This window comes from Rhipicephalus microplus, chromosome 3, assembly GCF_043290135.1.
Source record: "Rhipicephalus microplus isolate Deutch F79 chromosome 3, USDA_Rmic, whole genome shotgun sequence".
Lineage (NCBI taxonomy): Eukaryota > Metazoa > Arthropoda > Arachnida > Ixodida > Ixodidae > Rhipicephalus > Rhipicephalus microplus.
The window spans coordinates 50,229,378-50,247,832 of NC_134702.1; the positions used below are offsets into that span (position 1 = coordinate 50,229,378).

An 18,455-nucleotide genomic window follows, 5' to 3' on the forward strand; every position below is an offset into this window, starting at 1 on the left:
GGGAACTTTCGCATACGGCAGTGTTCTGAGCTGCAGCACTTACTGCCGTGTGGTTCTGCAGGCGGTCAAAGTGTCGACGTCGTTGTTGCAGTGCGCGCTCGATGACTGTCGCCTCTCTTATGAATTCATCTAGAGTTGTAGGTGGATTTCGTACGAGGCCCGCAAACACTTGTTCCTTAACACCCTGCATTAGGTGACGCACCTTCTTCGACTCGGGCATGTCAGGGTCAGCTCGTCGAAACAGACGGATCATACCCTCTGCGTACATGGCGGCTGTTTCATTGGGTTTTTGCACACGTGCCTCAATCACTTGCTGTGCGCGATCCCATCGGTCCGAGTTCAAAAATGTAGCGAGGAGCTTTCGACGGAAGTCTTCCCAAGATTGGAATGTAGCCTCGCGGTTCTCATACCACGTGCGAGCGCTATCTTCCAGTGCGAAATATGCACGGCCAAGTTTGTGCTGTTCGCTCCAGTGGTTGGATACAGCGACCCGTTCGAACTGTTCGAGCCAGTCCTCGACATCCTCGTACTCTTCCCCACGGAAAACTTCAGGAACGCGAGGATGTTCAAGAGTTACCTGCGAGGGAAGAGTGGTCTGCGATGGCGGGATAACCGTGGATGTCGTAGGAGCTGCCATGCTGGAAAGAGGCAGAACAGGTGCGGACTCTGGACTTAGGCCTAGTAGGCGCCGACTGAATCGATGCACTGGAGTCGTGACGAGGGGCTGAGTCTCTGGACTAGGTGAACGGGTCCGAGCAAGACTGTCCTGCATCAGGTTGTAGGCTCCAGCACCTCCACCAGTGTCAAGACGTCGAAACAGAGGTCTTGCGGCAGAAACTGAGACGCCAGAAGCTGGTAGGTTCTTTTAATAGAACGCGCAAGAGAGTTCTTCTTTTTCATCCATTTCGTTGTACTTCATGGCGCATGCACAACTGTCATTGTCTTTCTTTTTCGAAAAGCACGTGACAATATTGCCCACTTAGGCTCACTCAGGCTCTGAACTCACTCAAACTCACACTCACGAAAATTTTCTTCAACCGGACTCACTCGGGCTCAAGACTCACGAGAGTATTACCCACCCAGACTCACTCAGGCTTTCTTCAACCGGACTCACTCGGGCTCAAGACTCACGAAAGTATTACCCACCCAGACTCACTCAGGCTCTGAACACACTGAAACTCACACTCACGAAAATTTTCTTCAACCGGACTCACTCGGACTCAAGACTCACGAAAATATTACCCACCCAGACTCACTCAGGCTCTGAACTCACTGAAACTCACACTCACGAAAATTTTCTTCAACCGGACTCACGTGGACTCAAGACTCACGAAAATATTACCCACCCAGGCTCACTCAGGCTCTGAACTCACTGAAACTCACACTCACGAAAATGTTCTTCAACCGGACTCACTCGGACTCAAGACTCACGAAAATATTACCCACCCAGACTCACTCAGGCTCTGAACTCACTGAAACTCACACTCACGAAAATTTTCTTCAACCGGACTCATGCGGACTCAAGACTCACGAAAATATTACCCACCCAGGCTCACTCCGGCTCTGAACTCACTCAAACTCACACTCACGAAAGTTTTCTTCAACCGGACTCACTCGAACTCAAGACTCACGAAAATATTACCCACCCAGACTCACTCAGGCTCTGAACTCACTCAAACTCACACTCACGAAAGTTTTCTTCAACCGGACTCATGCGGACTCAAGACTCACGAAAATATTACCCACCCAGGCTCACTCCGGCTCTGAACTCACTCATACTCAGACTCACGAAAGTTTTCTTCAACCGGACTCACCCGGACTAGACTCACGAAAATATTACCCACCCAGACTCACTCAGGCTCTGAACTCACTGAAACTCACACTCCCGAAAATTTTCTTCAACCGGACTCACTCGGGCTCAAGACTCACGAAAGTATTACCCACCCAGACTCACTCAGGCTCTGAACTCACTGAAACTCACACTCACGAAAATTTTCTTCAACCGGACTCACTCGGACTCAAGACTCACGAAAATATTACCCACCCCGACTCACTCAGGCTCTGAACTCACTCAAACTCACACTCACGAAAGTTTTCTTCAACCGGACTCACTCGGACTCAAGACTCACGAAAATATTACCCACCCAGGCTCACTCAGGCTCTGAACTCACTCAAACTCACACTCACGAAAAGTTTCTTCAACCGGACTCACTCGGACTCAAGACTCACGAAAATATTACCCACCCAGACTCACTCAGGCTCTGAACTCACTCAAACTCACACTCACGAAAGCTTTCTTCAACCGGACTCACTCGGACTCAAGACTCACGAAAATATTACCCACGCAGACTCACTCAGGCTCTGAACTCACTGAAACTCACACTCACGAAAATTTTCTTCAACCGGACTCACTCGGACTCAAGACTCACGAAAATATTACCCACCAAGGCTCACTCAGGCTCTGAACTCACTCAAACTCACACTCACGAAAATTTTCTTCAACCGGACTCACTCGAACTCAAGACTCACGAAAATATTACCCACTGTGACAGGTTCAGTAAATAAAGCCAGTCGAGCTAGCTGTGAAACGTTAATCTCTCACGAGAAAAGGAAGTGAGCGTTTGATTTGCAAAAAAAATTATACTTTCACAAACACACAAAAAAAACCACAAAAAGGAAAATACTAAGATCAGAAAAATGTTAACTAATTAGCACTGTCAGTTTCGTTAGCGAGCGGAAACCTCTAAGAGTCTAAACAGTCCTTTTCGTTAAAGTCCTCGTGTTTGAGTCCGGACGCGAGAGAAGACGGATACGGCTCACCAGCGGTTCACGCCCTTCAATAGTCCATTGGGGAAGCTGCCGTGGTGAGAGTGCATAAGCTCGGGCCCGTAGCCCGACGGCTTGCTCCCGCTCCCGGTAGACGTCATCTGCTGCGCTGTCTTCCGCTCGAACATCAGACCAAGGTCTTGCCAAGGATTCGCCAATAGCCGCTGCGGTTGAATGGTCACCAGGACCCCGTGGAAACAGTCGCCAGCTAGGTGGATGCCCTGACGCCCAGGAGGTACTCGCACCCGACGAGGTCGCACGCCGCACCCTAGCCTTCTTCTTCCAAGCACGAGCCCGAATCTCCTCTTCCTCGTTCTTCGATGCCCTGGCTCTGGATTTTTCTCCCATTCCCTTGAATTTTCTTCTTTTTCCAATCGCCAGTGTTCGCCGCACTGGCGCAATACGCCATCTTGCACACATTGTCAGTAGTTCATCTTACGCGCCAAATTTGAAAGTCACTTGACTCGCGCACTTCACTCACAACAAGAGTCCCCCCTTTGAAAAGTTTCTTTTGCGAAGAAAAATAAACTGCAGTTCAGTGCGCGAGAAGTCACCACGCGTCGTCCATTCACAAGATGTCCTTAACAAACAAACAACTTGAAGTAGTCGCTTGTCTCGAGAAAACGTAAAAATTCACAACCGGCTCATATAATCTGCGCCGACATTTTCAGAGCCTCTAATGTGCTCGACTCGGAATGAATATTCTTGTAACGCGAGGCTCCACCGTAATACCCTACTGTTCAGGTGTTTTGCCCTTAGGAGATACTGCAGTGGTTGGTGATCGGTCTGTACGACAAATGACGTTCCGTACAGAAAAACATGATACTTTTCTATCGCCCAGACCAACGCTAAGCATTCCCTCTCGATTGCTGAGTATCTCTTTTCGCGAGGCTGAAGTTGACGACTGGCATATGACACAGGGTGGAGGATGCCATCATGCTCTTGCATAAGGATAGCGCCTATACAAGAATCAGAGGCGTCAGACCGAAGCACGAATTCTCTTTTCAGATCGGGTGCTTTGACGATTGGCCCAGAAGACAAAGCCTTTTTGAGTGATTCAAACGCTTCTTCTCTATCCGTGGTCCACGTGGTCTTGTTTTTCCTGGGATCTCCGAGAATACGTCTTCGTAGGTACTTAAGATGTCCCGTATCTCCACCCGCTGTCGCTCCCCGATTTCATCTCCAAGCTTTATGGAGTCAATACCGCAGCTACCCTGTACTTTGAAAGTTGGTAGTGGTTTCTCAGACTCCTCTTCCTCCAGAACGACAAAAGATGATGTCTGAGGAAGCTGTTCTTCACGGCGTTCCTCATACTTTTTCAGCATGTTTATGTGGAAAAGTTTTTTGCTGTGTCCAAGGTCCAGCCAGTAGTCATAGTCGTTTTTCTTTTCTATGACTGGAAACGGCCCTTTCCAATGCATCAATAACTTGTTGTTGCTTGTGGGAAGCAAGATCAATGCACGGTCACCAGCTTTCAGGTCCCGTTGCTTGCTGTGGCGGTCGTAATACCTTTTCTGCGACACCTGTGCTCGGCTCAGGTTTTGTCGTACCAGCTCCAGTGTCTTCTCAATTCGCTCTCTTAAATCCAGGACATATCCGTACGTCGTCTTAAGTTCTTCGTTCTCCTGATCATGAGTCCATAGCTCTTTCAGGATGCTCAGAGGTCCTCGAATATGTCGGCCATAAATAAGTTCAAATGGTGAGAACCCGGAGCTTGCTTGTGGGGCTTCACGATAAGCAAACAAAAGAGGTGCTAGCAAGCGATCCCAACATTTAGGCTGTTCTTGAACCATTTTGCGGAGCATTTGCTTGAGTGTTCCATTAAACCTCTCTACCATCCCGTTGCACATAGGATGGTATGGAGTGCAGCTAAGATGCTTGACTGCCAGTAGTTCATTCACCTCCTTCATTAGATCTGAGGTAAAGCACGATGCCTGATCAGCCAAGACTTCTCGTGGAAAACCAATGCGAGAAAACATCTCGACAAGTCCCTCGGCCACTGTAGCTGAGTCAATTGCTGTCAAAGGCACTGCATCAGGGTAGCGAGTGGCGAAATCCACAAGAGTCAAAATATACCGATGGCCTTTTGCCGAGGCTGGAGTTATCGGTCCAATGATGTCGACCGCCACACGTTCAAAAGGGGTGTCGATCAACGGCATACGCCCTAGAGGCACCTTGCCCACCTTGCCTTTCGGTAAAGTCCTTTGACAGGCGTCACATGATCGGACATATCTGCGGATATCTTCTTGTACCCCGGGCCAGTAGAAGGCGTCCAGAACTCGATCTATTGTTTTTTTTACACCCTGATGACCTGACATGACATTTTCATGAGCCAAACGTAACACTTGGCCTCTCAGGGACTTCGGGACTATGGCTTGTTCAATGATCTTACCAGGGGACAGGAAGTATTGTCGGTAAAGAATACCATTCTTGGCTACGAAAGAAAAAGATGTCGAGCCCTTTCTAACAAACTTCTTACCCACTCTGGCTCTGCAGATGTCAAGCGTCTGGTCTTTTTCTTGTTCTTCGCGAAACATTTTGCGAGACATCTGGCCAGGGAGCCCAACAGAGATGGCCCTTCGCGAACTATTGAGACGTGCGGCACCAACCAGTTGAGAATTTGGGTGGTTACCTTCGTCCGCAGAATGAACTTTTTTCTTAATGAATTGATCTTGAGAAAGTTTCCGCGAAACGTCGGGGTCATTGGCGTCACGGGCCCCCGGTACGTTCCCAACTATGACGTCATACAGTGGCGACGGCATACACTTGACGATGGCCATGCCGGAAAAGTATGGAGATCTGATACGTATCTCCGCCTCAGGGGTTACGATGGTGCTGCCATCAGCCAACCACAACGTCGCGGTAGTGCCAGTTAGCGCTTCATCAGGTACTAATGACCGGCGTACTACCAACGTGTTGCTTCCGGTGTCCCTTAGGACTCGAACAATTTGTCCATTCACTTCCCCTGGTAACACTGGCATGGGACGTTTCCTACATTGCGCTTGCGTCTTCACCGTGCCCATAACATTGTCGTCTCGGTCCGAGTCGTCGCCATCAATCATGGATTGTTGTGGACCGGTCTCTTCTTTGGGTAGCATTAAACAAGATGTAGTTGATTTCGAAGTGCCAGTCATTTTCTGACAGCCCTTCACATCATGCCCCCACTTACGGCAATTTGTACAAAATACTTGTTTAGGTTTACTTCGACAGTCAGAAGCCTTGTGCCCCTTACGGCCACAAACAAAACATTGCATCTCTGCTCTTGGGCTTGAAATCAATTTAGCCTTCCCAGTTGTGTCCTCACTCTTATTCTGAACTATTAATAAGTTCTTCAATCTCTTTGCCTCTATGTATATATCAGCTGCCTCTGCCATGGCTTCCAGAGTCTTGCAGTTCTTCTCCCGTAAGAAGAGCGCCAGCTGACTACTGCAGTTCGCCATGAATTGTTCGGCTACAATCAAGTCACGGACTGAATCGAAATTCCTCTCTGTCTGAGACATTTCTATCCACCTGTCAAAGAAACTTTGGAGTCTCGTGGCATACTGTTTTCCAGTTTCGCCGTCTTCAGGCTTGCTTTTCCGGAATTTCTCACGGTAGCCATCAGCCGTGAAGCGAAAACGCTGGAGCAGTGCCAATTTGACTTCGTCGTATGACAGGGAATCGTTCGGTGACAACCGTCCAAATACCTTCAGAGCCTCTCCGCCAAGGCACAAACTAAGAGCCGTGGCCCACTTTTCCCGTGGCCAATCTTGACCTGTCGCCACTCTCTCAAACCTTTTCAGGTAGGCGTCAAGGTCGTCTCTGTCCTCGTTGAAAACGGGTATAAAGTTATGCGGGTTCACTACCATAGGCGCGTTCCTTTGGTTGCCCGTGTCAGCCACCGTAGGCTGACCGAAACCGGCCTCAGCTACTCTCAGGCGCAGTTGCAGCGTCCTCTCTTCTACTTCCAAGTGTCGCTGGCTTGCTTCTCGGGTTTGGTTCTCCGTTTTTGCTACTTCAAGACGTAGCTGTAAATTGCGGCCTTCCAGCTCCAACTGTTCTTTCTTCGCGTCTCTCTCCGCGGCTCGTTCATCGCGCTCACGCGCTTCTCGTGCGTCAAACCAAGCCTGCAATTCTGCTCCCTCCAACCCCATGCGTTCTGCCAGCGCCATCAACTCTCGCGAGCCCATTTTACTTTTTTAGTTAGCCTTACTCAAATCTACTTTTTAGTGGCAAACACTCACGTCCTGTCGTAGCGGACGCCAATTTGTGACAGGTTCAGTAAATAAAGCCAGTCGAGCTAGCTGTGAAACGTTAATCTCTCACGAGAAAAGGAAGTGAGCGTTTGATTTGCAAAAAAAATTATACTTTCACAAACACACAAAAAAAACCACAAAAAGGAAAATACTAAGATCAGAAAAATGTTAACTAATTAGCACTGTCAGTTTCGTTAGCGAGCGGAAACCTCTAAGAGTCTAAACAGTCCTTTTCGTTAAAGTCCTCGTGTTTGAGTCCGGACGCGAGAGAAGACGGATACGGCTCACCAGCGGTTCACGCCCTTCAATAGTCCATTGGGGAAGCTGCCGTGGTGAGAGTGCATAAGCTCGGGCCCGTAGCCCGACGGCTTGCTCCCGCTCCCGGTAGACGTCATCTGCTGCGCTGTCTTCCGCTCGAACATCAGACCAAGGTCTTGCCAAGGATTCGCCAATAGCCGCTGCGGTTGAATGGTCACCAGGACCCCGTGGAAACAGTCGCCAGCTAGGTGGATGCCCTGACGCCCAGGAGGTACTCGCACCCGACGAGGTCGCACGCCGCACCCTAGCCTTCTTCTTCCAAGCACGAGCCCGAATCTCCTCTTCCTCGTTCTTCGATGCCCTGGCTCTGGATTTTTCTCCCATTCCCTTGAATTTTCTTCTTTTTCCAATCGCCAGTGTTCGCCGCACTGGCGCAATACGCCATCTTGCACACATTGTCAGTAGTTCATCTTACGCGCCAAATTTGAAAGTCACTTGACTCGCGCACTTCACTCACAACACCCACCCAGACTCACTCAGGCTCTGAACTCACTCAAACTCACACTCACGAAAGTTTTCTTCTACCGGTCTCACTCGGACTCAAGAAACCGGACTCACTCGGACTCAAGACTCACGAAAATATTACCCACCCAGACTCACTCAGGCTCTGAACTCACTCAAGCTCACACTCACGAAAATTTTCTTCAACCGGACTCACTCGGACTTAATATTCACGAAAATATTACCTACCCAGACTCACTCAGGCTCTGAACTCACTCAAACTCACACTCACGAAAATTTTCTTCAACCGCACTCACTCGGGCTCAAGACTCACGAAAGTATTACCCACCCAGACTCACTCAGGCTCTGAACTCACTCAAACTCACACTCACGAAAGCTTTCTTCAACCGGACTCACCCGGACTCAAGACTCACGAGAGTATTACCCACCCAGACTTACTCAGGCTTTCTTCAACCGGACTCACTCGGGCTCAAGACTCACGAAAGTATTACCCACCCAGACTCACTCAGGCTCTGAACTCACTGAAACTCACACTCACGAAAATTTTCTTCAACCGGACTCACTCGGACTCAAGACTCACGAAAATATTACCCACCCAGACTCACTCAGGCTCTGAACTCACTCAAACTCACACTCACGAAAGCTTTCTTCAACCGGACTCACTCGGACTCAAGACTCACGAGAGTATTACCCACCCAGACTCACCCAGGCTTTCTTCAACCGGACTCACTCGGGCTCAAGACTCACGAAAATATTACCCACCCAGACTCACTCAGGCTCTGAACTCACTGAAACTTACACTCACGAAAATTTTCTTCAACCGGACTCACTCGGACTCAAGACTCACGAAAATATTACCCACCCCGACTCACTCAGGCTCTGCACTCACTCAAACTCACACTCACGAAAGTTTTCTTCAACCGGACTCACTCGGACTCAAGACTCACGAAAATATTACCCACCCAGGCTCACTCAGGCTCTGAACTCACTCAAACTCACACTCACGAAAAGTTTCTTCAACCGGACTCACTCGGACTCAAGACTCACGAAAATATTACCCACCCAGACTCACTCAGGCTCTGAACTCACTCAAACTCACACTCACGAAAGCTTTCTTCAACCGGACTCACTCGGACTCAAGACTCACGAGAGTATTACCCACCCAGACTCACTCAGGCTTTCTTCAACCGGACTCACTCGGGCTCAAGACTCACGAAAGTATTACCCACCCAGACTCACTCAGGCTCTGAACTCACTGAAACTCACACTCACGAAAATTTTCTTCAACCGGACTCACTTGGACTCAAGAATCACGAAAATATTACCCACCCAGACTCACTCAGGCTCTGACCTCACTGAAACTCACACTCCCGAAAATTTTCTTCAACCGGACTCACTCGGGCTCAAGACTCACCAAAGTATTACCCACCCAGACTCACTCAGGCTCTGAACTCACTGAAACTCACACTCACGAAAATTTTCTTCAACCGGACTCACTCGGACTCAAGACTCACGAAAATATTACCCACCCCGACTCACTCAGGCTCTGAACTCACTCAAACTCACACTCACGAAAATTTTCTTCAACCGGACTCACTCGGACTCAAGACTCACGAAAATATTACCCACCCAGACTCACTCAGGCTCTGAACTCACTGAAACTCACACTCACGAAAGCTTTCTTCAACCAGACTCACTCGGACTCAAGACTCACGAAAATATTACCCACGCGGACTCACTCAGACTCTGACCTCACTGAAACTCACACTCACGAAAATTTTCTTCAACCGGACTCACTCGGACTCAAGACTCACGAAAATATTACCCACGCAGACTCACTCAGGCTCTGAACTCACTCAAACTCACACTCACGAAAGCTTTCTTCTACCGGACTCACTCGGACTCAAGACTCACGAAAATATTACCCACGCAGACTCACTCAGGCTCTGAACTCACTGAAACTCACACTCACGAAAATTTTCTTCAACCGGACTCACTCGGACTCAAGACTCACGAAAATATTACCCACCCAGGCTCACTCAGGCTCTGAACTCACTCAAACTCACACTCACGAAAATTTTCTTCAACCGGACTCACTCGAACTCAAGACTCACGAAAATATTACCCACCCAGACTCACTCAGGCTCTGAACTCACTCAAACTCACACTCACGAAAGTTTTCTTCAAGCGGACTCACTCGGACTTAAGACTCACGAAAATATTACCTACCCAGACTCACTCAGGCTCTGAACTCACTCAAACTCACACTCACGAAAATTTTCTTCAACCAGACTCACTCAGACTCAAGACTCACGAAAATATTACCCACCCAGACCCGCTCTAGCTCAGACTCACGGCTTGATCCGAGTCTGAGTTTGTCCCGAAAGTCTATTCTTGGGTGAGTTCGCCGACGTATGGTTGCTGGTAACCCTAACCGAGGCCACAGAATATTGCGAGAATTCTCCAACTGTTTAAAAACCATAGACGTGTAAAGCACGGTAAATTGCTGATCTCTTGTGAAATACAATGACAGGGGCCTTACAAATAATCAAAGCGAGCAGAACGTGATATGTCGGTAACCCGATGAACATGAATTTTTGTACATCAGTATTATATGATGCGTATAGCGCGAACAGCGAACAAAATGCACTGATGGCCCGTGAGAAATTTTCTTTTCACCTATGTATGTGCCAATGTCTTGGGAACACACATCGTAAGGGTCCCGCACAAAAAGTGCGACACTTCACAAATTATGTGACAATCTACTGAAAAAAGGGCGACATACTCCACGCAAGTCAGCAACATGCTAAGGTTGCATCGGTATATTTTAAAGGTCTGGCTGGATTTTGCGGGAGCACCCGTATAGTCATACGAAGAAAAATTTTGAGCTAGCTTCGTACTAATAGTGCCAGGTGTGAAGTATCAAAGGAGCTGGATCAACCAAGAGAGAGTTAGCAGGGTCTTAATTAGCAAAGTATCATTTCAGAAGACCTTCAGTAACAAAACTTTTAAGCAATATAATAATTAGTGTAATTTTAGTTAACAAGGTGGACATCAATGTTATGATTACTAGCACTATCCTAGTTAACAGGGTCCTAATTTGCATTTCACAGTGCTTTTAACGACAGTGTGTTACTTGTATAATCGTAATTAGTAAAGTAATACATAAAGCAATGTTATTTAGCAGTGTAATAATTTACATGGTATTAATTTTCATTCTACGCCAGACAAATAACCACGGTGGTTAAAGAGAGTGCGGGCCGGTTCAAGATAGTTATATAGTCCTACCAGACTTCATAATGAAAAGCTGCGACACCTCCGCTGCTAAGACATGCAAATGTGCCAGAGAAACGTTATAAATGCAAGTTTATTAGTGGCTACGTTGACGTGATGGCTCCTCATTAAACGCCGCTCTGAAAGTTTTGGCGGAGCTGCATCCCAGGGAGCACCACGGCATACTTGTGTAAACTGGACACTTACATACGATTCACGAATTTAGAAAGAATGCTTTAGTTCTGGCAACATTAAAATTTAGCCTGGCTTCGTGCGGTCTGCTTGCTGTACCATGTGCTCGCCTTACGTTGAAATTCGAATCTCTTGTTTCTGATAACGTTGCGAATGTTGTCTTATCCGATTTCTTCTTGACACTCATTTTAAAATCGTGAAACAGCTGTTCCAGCAGTCTACGTAAGTCAACTGTTGAGTCTTCGAAATTCCGAGTGTGTGTCTGTTGCGTCATTGGGTGTAACGTTTCGCCGAGGAAGAAGCTAAAATTGCTCATTTGCCACTCGCGAACTGCCCTCTTTCTTGCTAGCTTGGTTGCTGACTTGTGCTACTATGCGGAAATTATTAAATGAGTGTAAGAGGGCATCTCCAGGTTCCGATTCTCCTCTGGCTTATGCTACAGTGATTGAATTGTTATTATTATAACTATCAAGTAGGCAAGGGCCTGGGAATAATAATAATAATAATAATAATAATAATAATAATAATAATAATATGTGGTTATACGAGTAGAACCAGGGCACGATTAAGAGGCACGCAGTAGTGAAGGCCTTCGCAAATTTTGATCGTCCCGTGTTTTTCAACGTGCACTTACATCTCACAGCACACAGGCTTCCAGCAGTTCGGTTCCACTGAAATTCGAGTGCCGTAGTCGAGATCGAACCCGCGACGTTTGGTCAAGTGGCCGAGTATCGTAACCACTGTAATTACCGACGAAAGCAGATGAATTCGAGAGAATACGCTCACCTTCTCGACCAGTCGACCGATAGCACAGGTCCCACAGCCGCCGGCGCGGGTGACGGTGATTTTGAGGCAGGCGACGCGGCGCCAGACTCTCGCTCCGGAGACCCGGGCTTGGAACCTCCCTTCTTTTTCGGAGAACTCTTTTTGGAGCTCTTCTTGGAGCCCTTCTTGGAGCCCTTCTTTTTTCCTTTGGAACCCTTTTTACCCTTGGAACCTTTCTTGCTCTTCTTTTTACCCTTGGAACCTTTCTTGCTCTTCTTTTTGCCTTTGGACTGCTTCTTTTTGGAATGTTTCTTCTTTTTCTTCTTGGCGTCGTCATCGTCTTCTTCGGTCATCTTGAGACGCCTATAATGGGCCTCTGGATCTCGGGCGAGCCAAGAGTCCGATTACTGCGTGAAGAAAAGTATGTTTGGTATCTTTAAAGATTCATCATCATCATAATCATCATCAACAGGCTGACTACGTCCACTGCAGGACAAAGGCCTCTCCCATTATCCGCCAGTTAACCCGGTCCTGTGCTTGCTGCTGCCAATTTATACCCGCAAACTTCTTAATCTCATCTGCCCACCTAACCTTTTGTCTCCCCCTAATCCGCTTGCCTTCTCTGGGAATCCAATATAGTTACCCTTAATGACCAGCGGTTATCCTGTCTACGCGCTACATGTCCGGCCGGTGTTCATTTCTTCTTTTTGATTTCATTTATGATATCCTTAACCTCCGTTTGTCCTCTAACCCACTCTGCTCTCTTCTTGTCTCTTAAGGTTACACCTACCACTTTTCTTTCCATTGCTCGCTGCGTCATCCTTAATATAAGCTGAACCCTCTTTGTAAGTCTCCAGGTTTCTGCTCCGCAGCTAAGTACCGGTAAGATACAGCTGTTATAGACCTTCCTCTTGGTGGATAGTGGCAATCTACCTGTCATAATTTGAGAGTGCTTGCAAAATATGCTCCACCCCATTCTTATTCTTCTAGTTACTTCAATCTCGTGGTTCGGCTCTGCTGTTATTACCTGCCCTAAGTAGACATAGTCTTTTACAACTTGAAGTGCACTATTGCCTATCTGGAAGCGCTGCTCTCTTCTGAGGTTGTTGTACATTACTTTCGTTTTCTGCAGATTAATTTTAAGACCCACCTTTTTGCTCTCCTTGTCTAACTCCGTAATCATGAGTTGCAATTCGCCCCCTGAGTTACTCAGCAATGCAATGTCATCGGCGAAGCGCAGGTTACTAAGGTACTCTCCATTAACTCTTATCCCTAACTGTTCCCATTTTTGGCTTCTGAAAACCTCCTGTAAGCACGCGGTAAATAGCATTGGGGAGATTGTGCCCCCCTGCCTTACACCCTTTTTGATTGGTATTCTGTTGCTTTCTTTATGAAGCACTATGGTAGCAGTTGATCCCCTGTAGATTTCTTCCAGGATGTTTATATATACTTCATCGACGCCCTGATTCCGCAGTGTCTGCATGTCGGCTGATATTTCTACTGAATAAACGCCTTCTCGTAATCTATGAAGGCTATGTATAGTGGTTGGTTATACTCTGAGCATTTCTCTATTACCTGATTGATAGTATGAATGTGGTCAATTGTTGAGTAGCCTGTTTGAAATCCTGCTTGTTCCTTTGGTTGATTGAATTCCAATGTTTTCTTTACTCTGTTAGCAATTACCTTTGTAAATAGCTTGTATACTACAGAGAGCAAGCTGATCGGCCCGTAATTCTTCAAGTCCTTGTCATCTCCTTTCTTATGTATTAAGATGATGTTAGCGTTCTTCCGAGACTCTGGTACTCTTCCCGTCAGGAGACACCTCATAAACAGGGCAGCTAGTTTTTCTAACACAATCTGTCCTTCATCTTTCAGCAGATCTGATGTTACATGATCCTCACCAGCAGCTTTGCCTCTTTGCATGCTCTCCAAAGCTTTTCTGACTTCTTCTATCACTACTGGTGGGGTGTGATCTGGGTTACTGCTAATTCTTATAGTACGGCGATGGCGTAGTGGTTAGAGCATCCGCCTCGCATGCAAAGGTCCGTGGTTTAAATCCTGGTGCCGCGCAGTTCCCAACCAGGTAAAAAATCCGCGTGGTGATGGAACTGCATTAAGATGCCTGGGGTGCGACCTCACTGGTAACCACCGCCGGTAACACACTCCCTCACCAGAGAAGGATTGGCCACCCTGGTGCAATATCTGGCCACTACCTCCCACATGCATACGTCCATTAACTCACAGCCCTCAGTCCCCAGCAGCTGCGAAGCAAATGACCACGGGAGTGGTCAGATCTGCAACGCAGCAGAGGGTGCTAAAGATCTCTGGATCCGGACAGGCCGCCATTAGAACCTGAACTTGGCAACGTTTAACGCTAGAACCTTATCTAGTAAGGGAAGTCTAGCTGTACTATTCGAGGAGCTAGAGGGTGTTAAATGTGATATATTGTCACAAAGACACAGGCACGTGGGTACAAAATAGGGCGTTTACTTTCGTAACCCAAGGGCCAGAAACGCGAACACCAGAGCACGCGCACACAGAACTACTTCGTTGTCCTCTTCAGAGGCTGGCTACTATAGTTGCCAGCCTACCTTGCGTAAATTCCCCCCTTTCAAAAGCGACCGTCCCGGTCGATTGACTGAGATGCTAGAGGTGACCATGAAAGAAAAAAAGTGATTACGTTAATAAAAAAAAAGCACGCGCTGCTGTGGATAATAAGGAAAAAGTTCGAAGTGTTCATAACTCGCGGGCGTGGTACGGTTTCATCCGTACTACATGGACTACTTCTGGACGTGGACGTCTACGGTTTAAACTGGTGTCGGAGCTTTGGGGAACTACCTCGTAATTCACGTCACTGAGGCAGCGCACAACTTCTTAAGCGCCAAAGTAGCGCCGAAATAGCTTCTCCGAAAGCCCACGATGTCGAACTGGTGTCCACACCCATACATAGTCACCTGGTTGATAGTGGACGCTCCTTCGGCCTTGGTTGTAACGGCGAGCGTCGATATCTTGCTGCGCGCGAATGCGGTTCCGTGCAAGCTGGCGGGCTCCCTCGGCTTTCTCAACGAAGTCGTCAACGCTGTCATTTCTGCTGTTGTCCTGGTCTACGGGGAGCATAGCGTCTAACGGTGTTGTGACGCGACGGCCATAAACAAGCTCAAATGGTGTTAGGTCTGTGGTCTCTTGCACAGCAGTGTTATAAGCAAACGTGACGTACGGCTAAATTTCATCCCACGTTTTGTGCTCTACATCAACATACATAGATAGCATGCCGGCCAATGTTTTGTTTAACCTCTCCGTCAAGCCGTTCGTTTGGGGATGATAAGCTGTTGTTTTCCGGTGGTTGGTGTGCGTCAGCTTGGTGACTTGTTGCAATAACTCTGCCGTAAATGCTGCTCCGCGATCGGTTATGAGAACAGCAGGTGCACCATGGCGCAAAACAATGTCGTGGACAAAGAATATGGCGACTTCAACTGCAGTTCCCTTAGGCACAGCTTTGGTTTCTGTATAGCGAGTCAGATAGTCGGTCGCGACAATTATCCACTTATTTTCTGAGGATGACGTAGGGAAGGGACCAAGAAGATCCATCCCTACTTGCTGAAATGGTGCTCGAGGTGGATCTAAAGGTTGGAGGAAACCGGCGGGCTTTGCGGGTGGAACTTTACGCCTCTGACAGTCACGGCAGGTGCGCGCATAGCGCTGAACGGACGAATACAGCTGTGGCCAGTAGTACTTCTGTCGGATGCGCGCTAATGTCCTAGCAAAGCCTAAGTGACCGGCCGAAGGATCGTCGTGGCACGCCTGCAAAACTTCCTCACGCAGTGCCATTGGAACGGCGAGGAGGAAAGTTTCCTGGCTGCTCTCAAGATTTCTCTTGTAGAGAACATTATTCCGCAGGCAATACGTAGTCAAAGCACGCGAGAGTCGGCGTGGGACGATAAAGTCTTCTCCTTGAAGATGCTGGATGACAGGAAGTAGCTCAGTGTCCTAACGTTGAAGCTCAGCCATCCGCACCACATCGACGATGCCAAGAAACGGTAAATCTTGTTCAGTGTCAGATGACGTCGGGGAAATAGGAGCACGAGACAGGCAGTCAGCATCTGTATGCTTATGTCCTGATCGGTAGACCACCGTCATGTCGTACTCTTGAAGGCGGAGGCTCCAGCGGGCGAGGCGGCCTGATGGATCCCGTAGATTGGCAAGCCAACAGAGCGAATGGTGGTCACTGACCACTCGAAATGGCCGGCCGTATAGGTAGGGTCGAAACTTGCTAATGGCCCAAACGACTGCTAGGCACTCTTTTTCGGTGGTAGAGTAATTAGCCTCTGCTTTTGTGAGACTGCGGCTCGCGTAAGCGATTACACGCTCTGCGCCGTTCTGCCATTGAACTAGAATGGCTCCGATTCCCACGTTGCTGGCGTCTGTGTGGATCTCGGTGTTGGCAGTGTCGTCGAACTGTGCCAGCACTGGAGCTGTCTGCAGTCGATTGCGCAGCTCTACGAAGGCTTGTTGTTGTTCTTCCGTCCATACGAAAGGTACATCTGGCCGTGTCAGTCTTGTAAGAGGTTCCGCAATTTTCGAAAATCCTTCGACAAAACGGCGGTAGTACGCACAGAGTCCGAGGAATCGCTGAACAGCCTTTTTGTCTCCAGGACGAGAGAAATCGGCAACGGCTGCCAGCTTCTCCGGATCTGGTTGAAAACCCCCCGGGCTAACCACGTGGCCGAGAAACTTGAGATCCTGATAGCCGAAGTAGCACTCTTTCGGGCTTGATGGTAAGGTTCGCTCTCCTTATTGCAGTGAGGACACTTTTTAGCCTTGAAAGATGTTCGTCAAATGTGGTTGAAAACACAACGACATCATCCAAGTATACAAGACACGTCTGCCACTTTAGTCCAGCTAGTACAGTATCCATCATGCGTTGAAACGTGGCGGGAGCGGAACAGAGACCGAAGACCGAAAGGCAGCACTTTAAATTCGTAGAGCCCGTCAGGCGTCACGAACGCGGTTTTCTCACGGTCGCCCTTGTCAACTTCAATTTGCCAGTACCCTGACTTGAGATCCAGTTATGTGAAGAACTGGGCGTGGCGTAGACGGTCTAAGGCGTCATTAATCCGTGGCAGGGGGTAAACGTCGCGTTTCGTGACTTTGTTAAGCCGTCGATAGTCGACGCAGAAGCGTAGTGTGTTGTCTTTTTTCTTTACTAAGACAACAGGTGACGCCCACGGACTTGTCGAGGGTTGGATGACGTCATCATTCAGCATTTCTTGAACTTGACGCTTAATCACCTCTCTTTCCTTCGGGGACACACGGTATGGATGTTGGCGAAGAGGCCGCGCCGACTCCTCGGTAACAATGCGGTGTTTTGTAATGGTGGTACGCTGAACTTTCGATGCTGTGGAGAAGCAGTCCGAGAATTCCCTCACAAGGTTTAGCAGCTGCTCTTTTCGTGAATCTGGCAAGTCTGGATTAACGTGAATGCGGCTTCCCAGGTCAGCGCAAGCTTTTGCATGCGGTGAAGTCGTATCCAATGTGCCGATATCGAAAAAGTCGGCGATTTCACTGAGAAAAGCGACAGTAGTCCCTCTAGGAACGTGCTCAAACTCATTGCTGAAGTTGGTCAGCAGAACTCCAGAGCGTTTATTCTCTTACCGAACAAGGCATCGGGCTATGCATATGTTTCGTTTGAGCAGCAGCGGGATATTTGCCTCAGCAATACCTTCATAGTCGTTGAACTCGTCAAAAATGTCGCAGGCTACCAAGGTGAACACGCTACTCTCCGGCGGTAACGAGACGTCATCGTCAACAATTCTCCAACCATTGACGTAACTGCCATGAGGGTTGCGCGCTAAAGCGTGTGCCGCAGAAAACGTCACTTGCGACTGTTGCAAATCTATCATGGCTCCATTATCACGCAGAAAGTCCAGTCCGAGAATTAGGTCCCTCGAGCAACTCGGCAGTACTACAAAATCTCCGAGATACGTAAATCTGTGAATACTGACTCGCGCTGTGCACCGCCCCACCGGAGTAAGAAGATGGCCTCCTGCCGTACGTACCTGCGACCCAGCCCACTGGGTAGAAACTTTCTTCAGCCTGCAGGCAAGACCCATGCTCATAACGAAAGTGTCTGCTCCAGTGTCAATTAGCGCTATTACTTCTTCGTCGTCCACAGTTACCGCAATGTTTGATGTCACCACTCTTCGCATCAAGTTTGACTGCGTCTGTACATCTTTTTGCTACTGTCGCTGTCGTCGTAGTGGAGGATCTTCCGTAGAGTCAGCGTCAGCGGCCTCACCTCCGGAGGTCGCTGAACTCAGTTTTCCCGACTTGCAGGACTGGGTGAACGGCGTCTTGGAGCGCCGCGTGAATAGGCTGGGCTCGGTG

At 48.4% G+C, this 18,455-nt stretch overlaps 1 protein-coding gene across 1 annotated transcript in view; it reads right to left on the bottom strand.

The window, feature by feature from the left end:
- LOC142803729 (uncharacterized) overlaps nt 1-12,503 on the bottom strand; it is a 42,090-nt gene extending 29,587 nt beyond the window's left edge. The window contains exon 1 of the mRNA XM_075889484.1: nt 12,093-12,503. Coding sequence (XP_075745599.1) covers nt 12,093-12,424 — 332 coding nt within the window. The 5' untranslated portion in view covers nt 12,425-12,503. The remainder of the gene's footprint in view (nt 1-12,092) is intronic.
- Between the last annotated feature and the right edge of the window lie 5,952 nt (nt 12,504-18,455).